The 14,858-nt window shown below is 43.8% G+C and overlaps 1 protein-coding gene across 12 annotated transcripts in view; it reads left to right on the top strand.

The window, feature by feature from the left end:
• LOC140562077 (phosphatidylinositol-binding clathrin assembly protein) overlaps nucleotides 1-14,858 on the top strand; it is a 77,533-nt gene that overhangs the window by 30,859 nt on the left and 31,816 nt on the right. For 7 of the 12 annotated variants that reach the window (XM_072687466.1, XM_072687465.1, XM_072687469.1 and 4 more), the window contains exons 3-9: nucleotides 3,076-3,151; nucleotides 3,496-3,598; nucleotides 5,087-5,180; nucleotides 5,448-5,559; nucleotides 7,495-7,601; nucleotides 9,888-9,929; nucleotides 11,678-11,698. In XM_072687466.1, the coding sequence (XP_072543567.1) occupies nucleotides 3,076-3,151; nucleotides 3,496-3,598; nucleotides 5,087-5,180; nucleotides 5,448-5,559; nucleotides 7,495-7,601; nucleotides 9,888-9,929; nucleotides 11,678-11,698 (555 nt within the window). The remainder of the gene's footprint in view (nucleotides 1-3,075; nucleotides 3,152-3,495; nucleotides 3,599-5,086; nucleotides 5,181-5,447; nucleotides 5,560-7,494; nucleotides 7,602-9,887; nucleotides 9,930-11,677; nucleotides 11,699-14,858) is intronic. The other 5 variants (XM_072687468.1, XM_072687470.1, XM_072687471.1 and 2 more) reach the window with 2 other exon arrangements.

The following is a 14,858-nucleotide window of genomic DNA, read 5'->3' as shown; positions in this document are numbered from 1 at the left end:
GGCCCAGTTCAGTATTTGTGGTTGTAGTTCATTGTCGTCCTTTTAATGTGGTCATTACCGTTTGAGGCCATCTAGATTAAGCTTAGTGTAGGCGCTGGAGCTGAATTTCCACCTTACGTGGTGCACATGTGCCAGAATATGACTGCAGCAGCATTAAGGTGGAACAGCGATGTTATTTTAGATTCTGGCCAAAAAAAAAAAAACATCTTCAGCTTCATACTTTGCTTCTTCTCTGAAGCCATTTCTCCTGAGGCAGTTTGAAATGAGAGCTGATGCATGATTTTGTGTTTTCTAGATCTCATCTGTCAAGCAATAAACATGGTTTTAAAGTTAGATATCGATTCACCCAGTGTGGAAACAAGTTGTGCTCAAGTTTTGGAATGCTGATGTCTTGCAGTGTTTTGCAACATAAAATCAATAGATGAGCGACAGATCTGTAAACCAGTGGTGGACCACCGGAGGCAGTTACCTTGGTGTGCCATGATAATTTGTCTCGGTTTAGGTTAACCAGTTTACTATAAAAACCAAGCCATAAAATATTGCTCCTTTATCAGTGTCATTTTTTCCAATGACTGTAAGTCGGTTGAATCTCCTCCTCACCCTCTGTTATTGGCCATCTCGTATATCAGTTGGACAATTGCCAGAATACATTGACTTCTTATTGCTGCCTTTCTGTGAATGGCTCTATTTTGACATGCAGTTATTTGGAGGCCTCAGTTTAATCAATCAGAAGTGGCCCCTTCTGTCCAGACCATCTCCACAGGAATGCTCTCAGTCACATTCTTCTGGTCTCCTGGCCACAGGCAGTTTAATTCCAGCTATAGGGCGCACCTCTGCATAGCATGCTGTGTTTATACAGCAGCAAAGCTAATGCACTGCAGGAAAGACCAACATACTCATTGGTTCTCTGAGAGCACTTCTGACACTCTTGACTCTTGAATCCTTGTGAGGCTCAGTTGGTGCAGTGCTAGAGTCAGGCATTGAGCGGCATTGACTGTTTCCAGAGGGAGTGGTGTCGAGTGATGTGTAATGACTTCCTAGTTTGTGACCCAGCCTTTCCTGCTTGACCAAACTCAAGAACTTTTCTAAAAAGGACAAACAGGAACTTCAGCTATGAGCTTCAGTCACATGACCCAGTTTAAGACGCTGTAGGGCTACCAAATACCTCATAGGTTTCTTTCAGGTCAGAGTTTAAAGTTCAAGTTCTTAGCTGGGGTCCCTCTTTTATTTTCTGAGTGTGCTAATGTACCTCGGTTAGCCGAACTAGCCCTCTGAGAGTTCCAATTTTCTGCAAAGTTCAAGAAACCAGGCTTTCTTAGCCTCAGGTTATTTGAGATGGCCCAAGCTGCATTCCCTTACAGTGTAAAAAGAATCTATAGAGTATTTCCACAAAAAAGGCTCTGAAGCATTTTAAGAAGTTTTAACTTGACCCTGAAATACTTTTGCCCCTGGCAGCAAGCTTTTTTTATTTTATTTTATTATTTCTTTGCTTGACTGCAGATTGGTCGGCAAGTTTTCGTGCTATCTCTCCCCGGGACGGGACATACAAAAATAAATAAATAAATAAAGCCAGCTCCTTGCAGTGCTCCAAACCATTTCGGCACATTTCTGCTTGTGCACTGAACTAGGAAATAAACAGTCATGTTGGAAAAGGGTGTAGTAGTATCAGCTGTACTGTTCAGCCTGCTCTCGAAGGTGAGTATTTGTTAAAGAGAAGAATGGAGGGTCAGGACAGATGAAGTGAAGCAGTCTGAACTTGGCGCTATGGGGGGAAAAAACATGCTTTTTTTCTTTACTACTACTTCTACTGCTTCTGTCTCTTGATTACATCCATCCTTTAATCTCCCAAGTATGGCTTAAGATACTGAGACTGAAAGGTCTTAAAGGTTAGCTGTGGAATCTCTTTTTTTTAAGACATTCAAGACAACAGAAGAGATCGTTGAGATTTATGAGCAATAACTGTCTTAATTTTGTATCTGAAGAGGAATTCTAAGAGCATTCTTAGAATTCCTAAAAAAAAATGTGTGTTCTGTCTGCCATCAACAACCGGAGCCTGAGGGCGCACAATTGGTCGGTCTCTCTCTCTCCTCTCTCTCTCTCCTCTCTCTCTCCTCTCTCTCTCTCTCTCTCTCTCTCTCTCTCTCTCTCTCTCTCTCTCTCTCTCTCTCTCTCTCTCTCTCTCTCTCTCTCTCTCTCTCTCTCTCTCTCTCTCTCTCTCTCTCGTTTCTGACTTCACTATGATGCTGGGTGTCTGCATCAGAGCTGGGTACCCAACACTTTCCTCTGAGCGCATTGGTTGCCTGGTGATGTTGCATCAGCTGCAATTTGAAAAAAGGCAGTGACTGGGAGGGTGAGGCCTGACATGCCTCATTCGACACCCACACAACCAGTGTCGGAAGCATCACGTGTTGGGAAGAGTGCTAACGAGTCTGTTGGGTAATTGGGAATCTAAAATTGGGGAGAAAAAACTTTAGCATATTTTCTTAACCTTATCAATAACCTCACATTTGTTTTGTGTAGGATATCAGAAGGTGAGCCTCTAAAATGATCAGTTTAAATAGCTGACCTGCTTAAACTAATGTGTTCTTTAACAAAATGAAATGTGAAGATTGGGCCTCATTGATCTTCGTGTCTACATAAGGAGAATACGTTGTTTTTTTTGTGGTAATGTGGCTTTATAAGCTAGGTTTAGTCTTTGAGACACTACCTCTCCCTACATCTCTGTATGAGCATTGCTATGTCTGCTTCTCTTGACGTGAATCCCCCAATTGCTGGTTCATGATCATGCACTGTTCTGTCAAGTTTGAGCAGAGCAGGCTCTGCTTTCTGGGAATTCCCAGAGCGCCAGCCTGGTCTTTTCAGCCTTCTGTGAGTCTGGTCTTGCACATAGTTCTAGCCTGCATTCATTTCAGCCAGAATTGGGTATTTACTCGTATCAGCAGTGTTCTAGCAGTCGACAGATTACAGATAAAAGCACTGCTCCAGCTTCAGCTCAACTTCAAGTGCAATGGAACACCAGTCTGAAGACTTTGATAGTAATCAGTCTCTCTTTCTCTCCTTTTCTTTGTCCCGCAGCGCTTCATTCAGTACCTGGCTTCAAGAAATACTCTCTTCAACCTGAACAATTTCCTTGATAAAGGTGCATTGCAAGGTATGTAAAAAAAAAAAAAGTAGCCCCTCAGTTTGTAGCATTGCATATTTGCACTTGCATTACAAAGGGCATTTGGCAGATGCTCTTATCCAGTGTATTTACATAGCTGAAGTAGGTAACGGCAGGCAGCATTAGGAGTCTCGCCCAAAGGACTCTTCTTGGTGTTTCTGTCTAGGCAAGGAATTGAACCCTAGTCCTCCATGTGGAGGGCAGCGGTATCATCCACTAGGTTCCACTACACTTTACCAACCATTGGTATAGGATCAGGATAACTATATGCCAGCCCCCACCTGCCACATCTCACTCTCATGATCCTATGCTTTCTCTCTCTTGAACACTTTCAGGCTATGACATGTCCACCTTTATCAGGCGCTACAGCCGGTATCTGAATGAGAAGGCTCTCTCCTACAGGCTTGTGGCTGTGGACTTCACCAAGATGAAGAGAGGGTGAGTAAAACAAATGTCTGAGCTGTCATTCATTCATAAAAAAAACACCCTATCCAGTCCTAAAGGGCTTAATATAATGAAAATGTAATGTTAGATGTAGTTTAGTTTACTCCCGTCTGTATACCCTGTTTATGGAGCAAAACTGCAAAACTAATATGTTTTGAAATATATTTTACATTTGAAATTTATTTTACATTATATTCAGGTGGGCAGAATTATCAGGAACATAAAATGTGCCTTAGAATATCAAGAAAAGCAAGTGTTTTGACCAGTAGTGCCTAAACTTGAATGTACATACGCATATTCATATAAATATTTTTTTATTATTATTAAGCACAATATATGCAGGTCAGAGCAGAGATAATTGGATTCGACTTTTGATGGTTTTTTGTTGGACAAACCATGCAGATATAAAAAAAAAAAATATTTTTTTCTTGATATTCAACTTTTGCTCATCCAAACCTGCTTGTGCGCCCCCAAGTGGTTGGAAATTCAGTGCTCAAAACTCCACCTTAGTTGATGATAAAATCGTGAGAATTTTTGTGGGTGGTGACGTTCCTGCTATGTATGAAGGAGAAAGCCTCTTGTCTATTTCCCACTTCAGTCTCCGCATGCTTGTTATTAAATGAGCTGAGAGGGCGGGAGACCTGCTGATAACGAGGGAGGAGATACTGGCTAAAGATGCAGTTAAAAAAAATGACTGTTTGATTCTAAGGGACAGAAAGAAAGTAGTTGTGAAAATGAATTTCCATGCAAAGTCATAGTTGGACTTTAGGGGAAAAAACACTTTAAAGTGTGTAACTATGCAGTGTTACATGGATAGCACAATAAACCTAGCTTGTAGATTGATTTAATGGCAATGAATCAAATTGCTCATAGCTCTTTACTGTTTATTTTTTCCCATAAATCACATTTTGTCACGAATATTCACTTCATTAATTTGGCACCAGTACCCTCTGTGCTCTGTGGGCTGCAGTCTAAGCGGGCCTGCTTGTCACAGCTCTAATGAAGTTGCCTTTAAAGAGCTGATCAAGTGGCTGATTGTTTAAATGCTGTGATTTAAATGGGGGGTAAAGCGGCGCCTCATGGGAGCTCAGTTTGAGCTGGGGTGTGACTCGCTGTTATTCCAAGCCCTGTTCCATTGTCACCACAAGCTATTTTCTCTCGTTTGCGTTCGCACTGTGGTGTAAAGCATGAGCGAACGTGGCAGGCCCTCCACCAGCTCCCCTGATTATTTCACTGTTGCTGCTCTTCCTCAAGGCTACATGCAAATGGGCGAGAGCCTCTTCACTCCCTGTAGACAGGCTGGAGGAGCGGCAGCGGGAAGGAAAAAAAATGACCCAACAAGTCGTTTGTGGTGTGTTTGCAGGAGTGAGTCTCTCAGCCCGAGGAGATATTGAGCAGTGGTGTTCGTTTTTGTTTGTTTGTATGTGTTTTATTTGTGTGTGTTTGTTTGTTTGTTCATATGTGTGTTTGTCCGCTGTGCAGTATTGATGGAGTGATGCGCACCATGAATACAGAGAAGCTGATCAAAACTCTGCCCATTATTCAGAACCAGCTGGACGCTCTGCTTGATTTTCAGGTGCGTGTGTGTGTGTCCATGTGTGAGTGTGTTTGTGTGTGTGCCTGCAAGGCTAAACACACTCAAGTTTGTTTTTCTGTACTGTTGTGTAGACTTCTTGAGACATGACTAGAGTGGGCATCTCTACTTTCTAGCACTGCTGTAAACTGCACTGTATTATCGTGTGTGTGTGTGTGTGTGTGTGTGTGTGTGTGTGTGTGTGTGTGTGTGTGTGTGTGTGTGTGTGTGTGTGTGTGTGTGTGTGTGTGTGTGTGTGTGTTTCTCCAGGCCAATCCTAATGAGCTTACCAACGGTGTGATCAACGCTGCCTTCATGCTGCTCTTCAAAGACTCCATCCGTCTGTTTGCTGCCTATAATGAGGGGGTCATCAACCTGCTGGGTAAGCCTCCCTGATGCCAGTGGAGCATCTTACTCTGATTCTGAGAGTGGACTCTGGGTTTAAGTTGAGCTCCTGCTCTGAATCCGTTCCATGTGTTCCCACTGCATAGAATAATAAAGTAGGGTTCAGTCTGTTTTTGGGAGAATTGCAGGTTAAATTCCAGCAATGCACCGCCTTTAAAAGCTGGCATGGGGTCCTGAGACAAATAGGCTGGTGTTTGTTGATTTCTAAAAGTCTATGTGAGCTCTGTTGACCATCCTAGAGATGCCATAAAGCATGGCCTTCATTGTTCAGTGCACTGCTATTCAGCCTCGTGCTCGTTGAGACTTGAGACATACAGGTTGTGAATGTTTTTCTGTAACGAAAGACTCAATTATTTAAAGTCGTGCTGAACCTGACTGACTTTTATACATGGAAATGATATCGGCTAATAATAGGATTCAAAAAAATAGTTCTCTACTAAAGACACAAGACTTGACTCAACCTTGCGCCACCTATGGACTCTGATTTATGCCCCAGAGACTTGAGACTCAACTTGGACTTTCACTCGAGACTCTAGACTCGTGCCCTAGGGACTCTAGACTCTACCTTGCACCCCTGGGACTTAATTTCTGGAACTCCCATCCCAGAATCTCCAGATGTGATTCAGACTCTCACCCCTCTGTATTGCACCCTGGGACTGCAACCCAGAAACTCTAGACTTTATCCAGACTCGTGTCCCTGGGACCCGAGACTCAGACTTGCACCCTTGGGGGATAGATTTGGACTCACAACCCAGAGACTCTACACTTGATTCGGACTTTCACTCTAGAGACTTGAGACTCTGACTTGAACCCCAGGGACTTGATTTGCTCGCGTACCTCAGAGACTCTAGGCAGTGACAGAGACGCTGTTGTCCCCATTAGTCAGTGGGGCATTAACATGATTCTGAAGCTGATATTGTAAGGCACAATTGCAACGTAATGTTGCTTTAGGGTTTGCACCAAATAACTGTTTATAGGGGGGTGGGGAGACACAACAGCAATTATTTTCCAGGTGTGTAAAATCATGGGTAATCTGAAATCAAAACATTCTCCTGGCGATACGGCCCTCAAGGGTGCATGTTATGTCCCCTCAGTTAGCATATTAAATAAAATGGCAACATTAGCTTTAATGAATTGTTAGCAGCGTAGGTACGTAATAATGTGTAATGAGTTACATAAGCCTTCAGCTTTAAAGCTGATGGAAATATGCGTGAGTGGTTCATGCGTTTGCTTATTTCCAGAAAGCAGTAGAGGTACCTTGTTGGTGAAAAAGGGCTTTCAGAGGAAGGTGCTCCCTCCCTGTCTCTCTTTTCTGTTGTGATTCTTCTCTGCGCGCTCTGAGCTATTCTCTCACTCAAAGAGGAAAGTGTGTTCTCTTTTCAGTCTCTCCGAAATGTGTGCTATATTCTCACTCTAAAAAGTGTACCCTGTTCTCACACTCCATCGGAGCAGCCTGTAAATATATGGGACTGCATCATGTCACCTTGGCTGTTAAATCCTGACAGCTCCCGTGGCTTTTTACCTGACGCCTGCGCAGATGCTGCACTGCTGCCTCCATGAAGGAGCTTGTATTCTGACATGGTTCGACTGTCCAGCACTTTTTTTTTTTTTTTTTTTTCTTCTCCCTTTTTTCCCGTTTTTATCAGAATAGCACAGTCGTTAAGTTTGAGACGTTTATAAAAGGAGCGCCTGCTAAAAGGCTGATCCTCAACGTTGACTGCTCTGAACAAGCATTAGACGTGCTGGCTGTCCTTGAGAGGACAATTTGCCTCCCGCAGTTTCTATCTGGATCTTGGCAGCGCCATCAGGCAGCCGCGTGTGTTTTGACAGGCCGCTGATGTGGTAATTACAGTCTTTGTGTGTTTCAAAATCGCTCAGCTAATGGCTGCTTTTTCTCGCTCCTTCTTGGCAGAAAAATATTTCGATATGAAGAAGAACCAGTGCAAAGACGCCCTGGACATCTACAAGAAGTTCCTGTACAGGATGACCAAGCTGTCAGAGTTTCTCAAAGTAGCAGAGGTATTGTTTTTCCTCATTCTCATGCACACATGATCTTCCCAAACCCCCCCCCCCCCTCTTCCTTTATTTTTTAGTTTTTTTTTTTTTTTTGGGGGGATGAGAGAGGAGATGGGCCTCAAATATCATCTACCTCCTTTTTTTTCTTAAGCCCAATTTAGTCCTCAAAACACACACACACCCCAATGCTACCATAACCCAATTTGGCATTCAGGGCTGTTCCAGGCATGGACGTTTCCCTCTCGCCTGATTTTATACCGAGACGAAGACGAGTACGGACTGCTTCAGGCTGTGTGGACCTGCGTCCCTGAGCCCCCCATTAGCAGAAAGGCCTGCAGCCGGCCGTACCCTCCATCCCCCAAGTCAACGAGGTTAAGATGCCTCCACATCGACAGCCTTTTGATAATGATCCTCCTTTTCCTGTGAGGGCGCTTCTGCAGTGATTTAGGAGAGGAATATGATCAAAGATTTCATTCTCGCCTGCTGTCACGCCCTATCTCTCGCGCTCTCATAGCCCTCTCACACGCTCTCAAGTCTATCTATACTTAGTGCTTCCTCTCTCTTGTTCTCATTTCATCTCTGTTTCTCTCACCACCTCCCTTTCTCTGCTTCTCTGACTCTTTATTTATTTCTTCCACCTACTGTTCATGGTTCTACTTGCTGAGGTATCTCCCTAGTGTTACTTTCTTGGTCTCACCCTTTCTCTTTCTTATTTCCCTTACACTATTTTTTCCCCTCTCTCTCTTGTGCTGCTTCACTTTTCTTCCTCTCTCTCTCTCTCTCTCTCTCTCTCTCTCTCTCTCTCAATCTCAATCTCAATCGCTCTCTCTCAATCTCAATCGCTCTCTCTCTCTCAATCTCTCTCTCTCAATCTCTCTCTCTCAATCTCTCTCTCTCGCGCTCTCTCTCTCTCTCTCTCTCTCTCGCGCTCTCTCTCTCTCTCTCTCTCGCTCTCTCTCTCTCTCTCTCTCTCTTTATCTCAATCTCAATCGCTCTCTCTCTCTCAATCTCTCTCTCTCAATCTCTCTCTCTCTCGCGCTCTCTCGCTCTCGCTCTCTCTCTCTCTCTCTCTCTCTCTCTTTCTCTCAATCTCTCTCTCTCTCTCTCTCAATCTCAATCGCTCTCTCTCTCTCAATCTCTCTCTCTCAATCTCTCTCTCTCTCTCTCTCTCTCTCTCTCAATCTCTCTCTCTCTCAATCTCTCAATCTCTCATGCGCAGATACGCTTTCTCAAGCTCTCGCAGGCTCTCTCTCCCTGTCCCTCATTTTCTTTCTCCCTTGTTCTTCCTGTTTTATTCACTCACTCTCTCACACTTTCTCCTCTTTCTTGCTCTCTCATGCCTTCTTTCTCTTTCTCACTTTCTCATATACTTCTGACTATCCCATACATCTCTCTTTCTCTCCCACTATTTCTCTTTGTCCTTGCGCTCTCTCTGTCCCTCCTCTTCCTCCTCCTCCATCATGACCAGTGTCTGCTGCTTGTCCTGCTGTGTAGGTCTCAAGTGTCAGAGTGCCCGCGGAGGCTGGCTTCTGGTCCAGAACAGAGCAGTATAAGGAGGGCTGCGTGTTTCTCATGTGAGCTGCTGAAGGCGTTCTGAAAGCTTTGCAGCTCCAGCTGGTCCTCCCTCGCAGTGACATTGATGAATTCCTGTGCTGCCGCTCTCACGTTTGCTTCACTTTCTGCTCTTTACTTGTCTGAAGCAGCCTGGCTTGGCCCTAATGCTGTCGTACTCCATTTGCCTCTCCCTCCTCATAACCCCCCCCCCCCCCCCCCCCCCACCCACCCCCCGTCTTTTTTCCCCTTATCTCTCTGGCCAGCTTCTTTTATGATGCAGGGAGCATTTCTGAGACGTGACGTTAAAATTGGATCTTTGAGAAGAATGTCCATCATTATATTTTTCTCTCTCTCCAAACTTATTCAGGAATCGATCATCATTTGTGTGTGTGTGTGTGTGTGTGTGTTTGTGTGAGGGATTTTTTTTTTGTGTGTGTGTGTTTTTAAATTGCTTCTGTGTATTGAGTCCCAACACACTGGCCCAGTGCACTCTGTAGTCTGGTCCCGGCTATCAGAAGCATTATTCACTTTCTGCGTTCATTCCCATCTCCGTCTGAGTGTACGGCAGCATGCATGACCTCCATGTTTCTGTTGATGCCGTTTATTTATTTACATGTTTGTTTTTCATTTTACAGCCATTGCATGAAGTAATGACCCTTTATGTTGTTTCTTTTCTTACCCCCTCCCTTTGTTGTTTGTTTGCCTGTTTTTTTTTTTTTTGTTTGTTTGACACAGCAAGTTGGGATTGATCAGGGTGACATCCCAGATCTCACTCAGGTCAGTGTACATTTCATCTCCACTTCCTCCTCCTGCACTGCTCATATCACACCCTAGTGTCCTTCATATCTATGTAGCGCGCGCTTTCTCTCTCTCTCTCTCTCTCTCTCTCTCTCTCTCTCTCTCTCTCTCTCTCTCTCTCTCTCTCTCTCTCTCTCTCTCTCTGTTTATCTCTCTCTGTTTATCTCTCTAGTTTGTCTTGCAGGTCCTCATTGCTGTATTTTAATGACTGTGTTTTACTAACATTTTCTGTGTCATTTGAAGAGTTGTTCTGGTGGTTGGTCTGCCCTGTATTCATCACACAATGGAACACTGAAGTTGCTGTCATAACACAGTTCTGTTTTTAATATTTCATTAATAATTCATATTTAACTTCTAATGTTTTGACCAGGGGGTAACGATGCATGCCCACATTGTGATATCTTAATTCAGTGTGCATCATGGGATTGTGACAGTTAATAGAATGCCCATTCTTCATGCATTATGTCCAATAGCAGTGTTTAAACTAGGGATCCGCTCAAAAACTATTTAAGGAACCAGTGCTATAACCTCCATAAAATATCTCCATTCAGATATTTTCTAAATAATTGCACACACTAGGGTGCCCCAGTACAGCCCCCCCCCTTTCCTTTTCAATCTGACCAGAGAAGGTGCTAATCTGAAAAGCAATTACCTTATTCTAAGCCATGTAAATCACTGAGAAACATTGGCTGTAACTGAGGTAAGCTGGCTTTAGAAATGGTAAACACAAATTTGGCACGTCATACACTGAGGAGAAAACACCAGCATCCAGCACTGCTAACAAGCTCTGAAATTGAAGCCGTTTCTGATCGGACGCAAAAACCTACATATTTCCAATTATCAGTGCTTCTCGGCAGCGAGCCGCGGCAGACAAAGTAGCCGTCCAACTTAGAGGATGCCCAATACCTGAGATACATGGGGAGTAAGGATCCTGGGCAGTGGCCAAAGAGTTGCAAGGCACAAGGCAGGAATGAGCAGAGCTACAAGAAACCATAGATAATTCTTAAGTCTGTCTGTTAACTCCTAAGTGGAAACTGAACACACTGAACAAGAGCAGGTAGTAAGGAAAGGTTTTCACAGAAGAGTGAAGATGGGGAATTTGGGAGCTGCACCTGCTTATATAGGGCTCCCTTAACACTTCTGTCAGCTACCTGGCAGATGTGGTTTCATAAGTACCTCTGTGATCGGTCACATGGGGGGGGGGTGTTTTCCATAATGAGAGATTTCTCTCAGTTACTTTTGTTTAATAGAACACATTTTCAGATGAGAAATTGAGGGATTAGTCAGAATGCACATCCCTAGCTTGAACAAAGTTTGCAAGCAAACTTGTTTTCTTCATTAAGGTTTCTCTCAAAATATTGTGGAAATTCTGAACCAAAACAAATTGTATCGTTACCCCCATATAGATGAGAGAAAATTTGAAAAGTTAGAAATTTCTGCATTCAAAAAAGCTCTGTTTAGCTGTCTGTATGGTGAGTGATGCTAGGTCACTGGTACATAAGGGGGAATAACATAAGAGGTTATAAAAATGCATGCATAAGATCAATATCGGGAGATCAGCTTTCTTGGAATACCTCTTAGCGAATCACATTGCAAGGTCAAATCTAACTCTGGCATAGTTAGCATTTTGAGCTTGCCTATCCTGGTTTAAAGTGAAACTGCATTTTAAAAGAGATGACTACATAAATATTGCCTCCTCAGTAACAGATCATCTGTTGTTCTTTCAGACTACCAGAGGATCCTACATTGTAGGTGATGGGTTACATGCACTGCTTGTACTGGGCATGCTCCATGCTGCCACAAACTGCACTCATAACTTTTAAGAGACAAGTTATGCCAGTTCCCTTTGAGCCGAGGCTAACCCACTGACTCAGCCCATGCTTTTACCCACTTTGCATGATTCCCCCACACTCCTGCCTCTGTGTGTGGGAGGGGCTTGAGCTACAGTAGAAAACCCAAGGCTGATATTTCTCATTTAACATTCTCCGTTCAGTTCGGTCCATTCCAGTTCTTTATTGGGGACAGGGGGAGTAGCACAATGGTCATTTGACAGGACTGTTATTATATAACTGTTCATATAACCTCGCTGTGTCCTCAGCAAACATGCAACAGCATGCATTATTTAGCTGTTAAAGGCTTTCCCTGTTCCCTGGGTCTCTGTCAGAGGTTGTCTTTGGTGTGAAGCCAGTATGGAGAACATCAGTAGTGTAGAAACATTGTAAAAGGTATAATTTTTTTTGTCTGTTCACATTAAATGTTTACATTCATGGTAGGAAGGGGTTTGTTTCTGTCATTAGTGTAAACGCTCTTATGTCCGAAATGGACCACTTATCTACATTTATGGCATTCTCCAGAGGGACTTATAAACTCAAGAATAACCTCAGCTAGTTTGAATAGACTTAAAATTCAAAGATACTTATAAATTTAGACACTACCAAACACAAGTCAATATGGAGACCATAACACTCTACACCCAAGTACTCTCGGAAGAGGAGGGTCTTGGTTTGAAGACAGCGAGCGACTTGGCCGTTCGGAACTTCCCAGGGGAAGTTCGTTCCACGACTTCGACGCCAGGACAGAAAAAAATCTGGGCTCATGTCTTCCATGGATTTTGAGGGATGGCGGGTCGAGCTGGGCTGTTCTTGGTGCGGATCGGCTTTTGACAATTGCCGTCAAGTATGGAGGGGCTGATCCGTTCTTGGCTTTGTAGGCCAGCGTCAAGGTTTTGAATCTGATGCGGGCAGCTACAGGAAGCCAGTGAAGAGAACGCAGCAGTGGAGTAACATGGCGGAACTTACCAGCCAGACCAGCCAGAAGGGAGTTGCAGTAGTCATGAAGTGACGAGACTGAACGAGCACCTGGGCGGTCTCTCTAGAGAGGAAGGGTTGAATTCTCCGGATGTTGTACAGGAGGAATCTGCCTGACTGAGTTAGATCCCCTACAGACACTGGATAGTTGTGGAAGTGAGATTTGGGTAGATGTGAAAGTGATCTGGATTGTTTCAAACCAGATTTGAGTTACTTTCATTAGTGGTCCTAGACCAGATGCATAGCAGATACAGGACCATGCAACTGTAATAAGAATGCTGTGTACCTGGCCTTGTATGGGCCATGTGTTCAGTCTAGGAACACTTATGAAAGTGACTGAAATCAGGTTTAAGATAATCAGGTTTCTGTGTTCACACCATCACAATAAGCTTGTCCTGTAATGTGAACAAAGCCCAAGCCTTAAAGTGGCACATTTTCTCCCTGATTTCCACTTCCACGTGGACTTCTGGCTTTATGTCTAGAGAACTAGCATCTCATTAAGGGGGAACACTGAAGTTCAGGTCATATCCAGACTCCCCAGCTGACCCAGGGCTTATATGGCTCTTGCTTTGACTTTAAGTACAGTTTAAACATTAGTTGTGTGCTCTGGAAAGTTGGCACAGAATGTCAAGTTCCCTCAGAAAGCTTGAGGGCACTGCCCGTGCTAACATTGACACTGTCTAAATGAACTTGTGCAGTGGAGTTTACTTTAGGTTATTGGGCATGGAATTGTAGGGAGCAGCTGTAATAGATCTTCGGCCGTTTGCCATCATGGCGGTTCTTCGGGCACTGGTTTTTGTCTGTATTTATGTCGCTCTCCGTTGGTTAAAGGTAGTTTTGTGGCATTTAGACTTTGCTGCCATATGCACTCCTCTAACACGCTCAATATGCTGGGACTGGAAGACAGCTCTCTCTAAAACCGCTTGTAGATCGATTTTGAAGGCCTGTAAGATACAGTCCAGGAATAATCGTGCTATTCTGTATGGGTGAAAAGTAGCTTCATTCAGAGCGGGGAGAAAACTAAAAGAGAATGGTAAAACAGAAATGTAAAATTGGAGTGAAGTGAATGAATGCCTCTGTGCATTCTTGTCTGTCTCCTGAAGTTGGTGAATCTGAATCTGAACGGAGAAAGCTTTGCACAGATTACCTGGAATGTGCTCTGGGAAAAGCATGGATAATCACATTCGTAAACTGTTTATTTCTTGCATCACAAGAAGTCAGATAGGAAAAAAATGGCTATTAAGTGGCTGGGAAATCCAAGAGAGCATGATTGGCCTTAACCCCCCCGTCTTTTCAATGCTGTCAGGTGAAGGTTCTGCAGTAGCTGCAACAGAACTGGCAGAACGGTATTTGGTTGCTGAGGGAAATTCTTTCAGACTTGTTTATCAGCCAACATTTTAAACCCAGTTCACCAAATATCCATTCATGGAGGATTTGTGTGGGTACTCGAATATCAGAATTAGTCAGAATGCACATTTCCTACATATTACTCTCTCACAGGCCGATTAGTATACTTGCTGTGGGTGAGGAGGTATGATCAGGAATGGGGTTCCAAAACATGCATGTTTCCTAACTCATCCTTCTCTCTGACTCTCTCTTTGAGCTTGCTAATATTTAAATACTGTGATTTAAGGCATGTTACAGGCATTGTCTTCCGAGACTTGGAAATGTGTGTATGTCTTTGAGGTAAAAGTGAATGTGTGCATGTGCGCTAGGGTATGACTGTACATCAGTTGACATAGACAAACCACGTTTTTCTCAGAAATCATCCCAAAAGTAGAGCAGGACTTTAACCAGGGGTGATCGAAAAGGGCAGGAGTTCAATGTAGTTTGCTGATTGTCCTGCTCTAAAGACCCACTAAACCTGGCAGGTAACAGGGGAGTTGAATCAGAATGCAGAAAAACAGCACAGAACTGTTGCCCATCCCTGCCTTAGACGGTTGTGCCCCTGCAGACAGAATGACGCATCCCTTGTTTAACTGTATGATTTATATTCTCATCTCAACTCATCCCAGAAGTATTAAGTTGGCGCACCATCATCCCAGAGAGTGCTGGGGGGCTTTATACCCCTCTAGTTGACACCTGGCATTAGGCATGGTGC

Source organism: Salminus brasiliensis, chromosome 9 (genome assembly GCF_030463535.1).
Source record: "Salminus brasiliensis chromosome 9, fSalBra1.hap2, whole genome shotgun sequence".
In the NCBI taxonomy this organism is placed as follows: Eukaryota; Metazoa; Chordata; class Actinopteri; order Characiformes; family Bryconidae; genus Salminus; species Salminus brasiliensis.
This window is presented reverse-complemented; position numbering and strand designations above follow the sequence as displayed.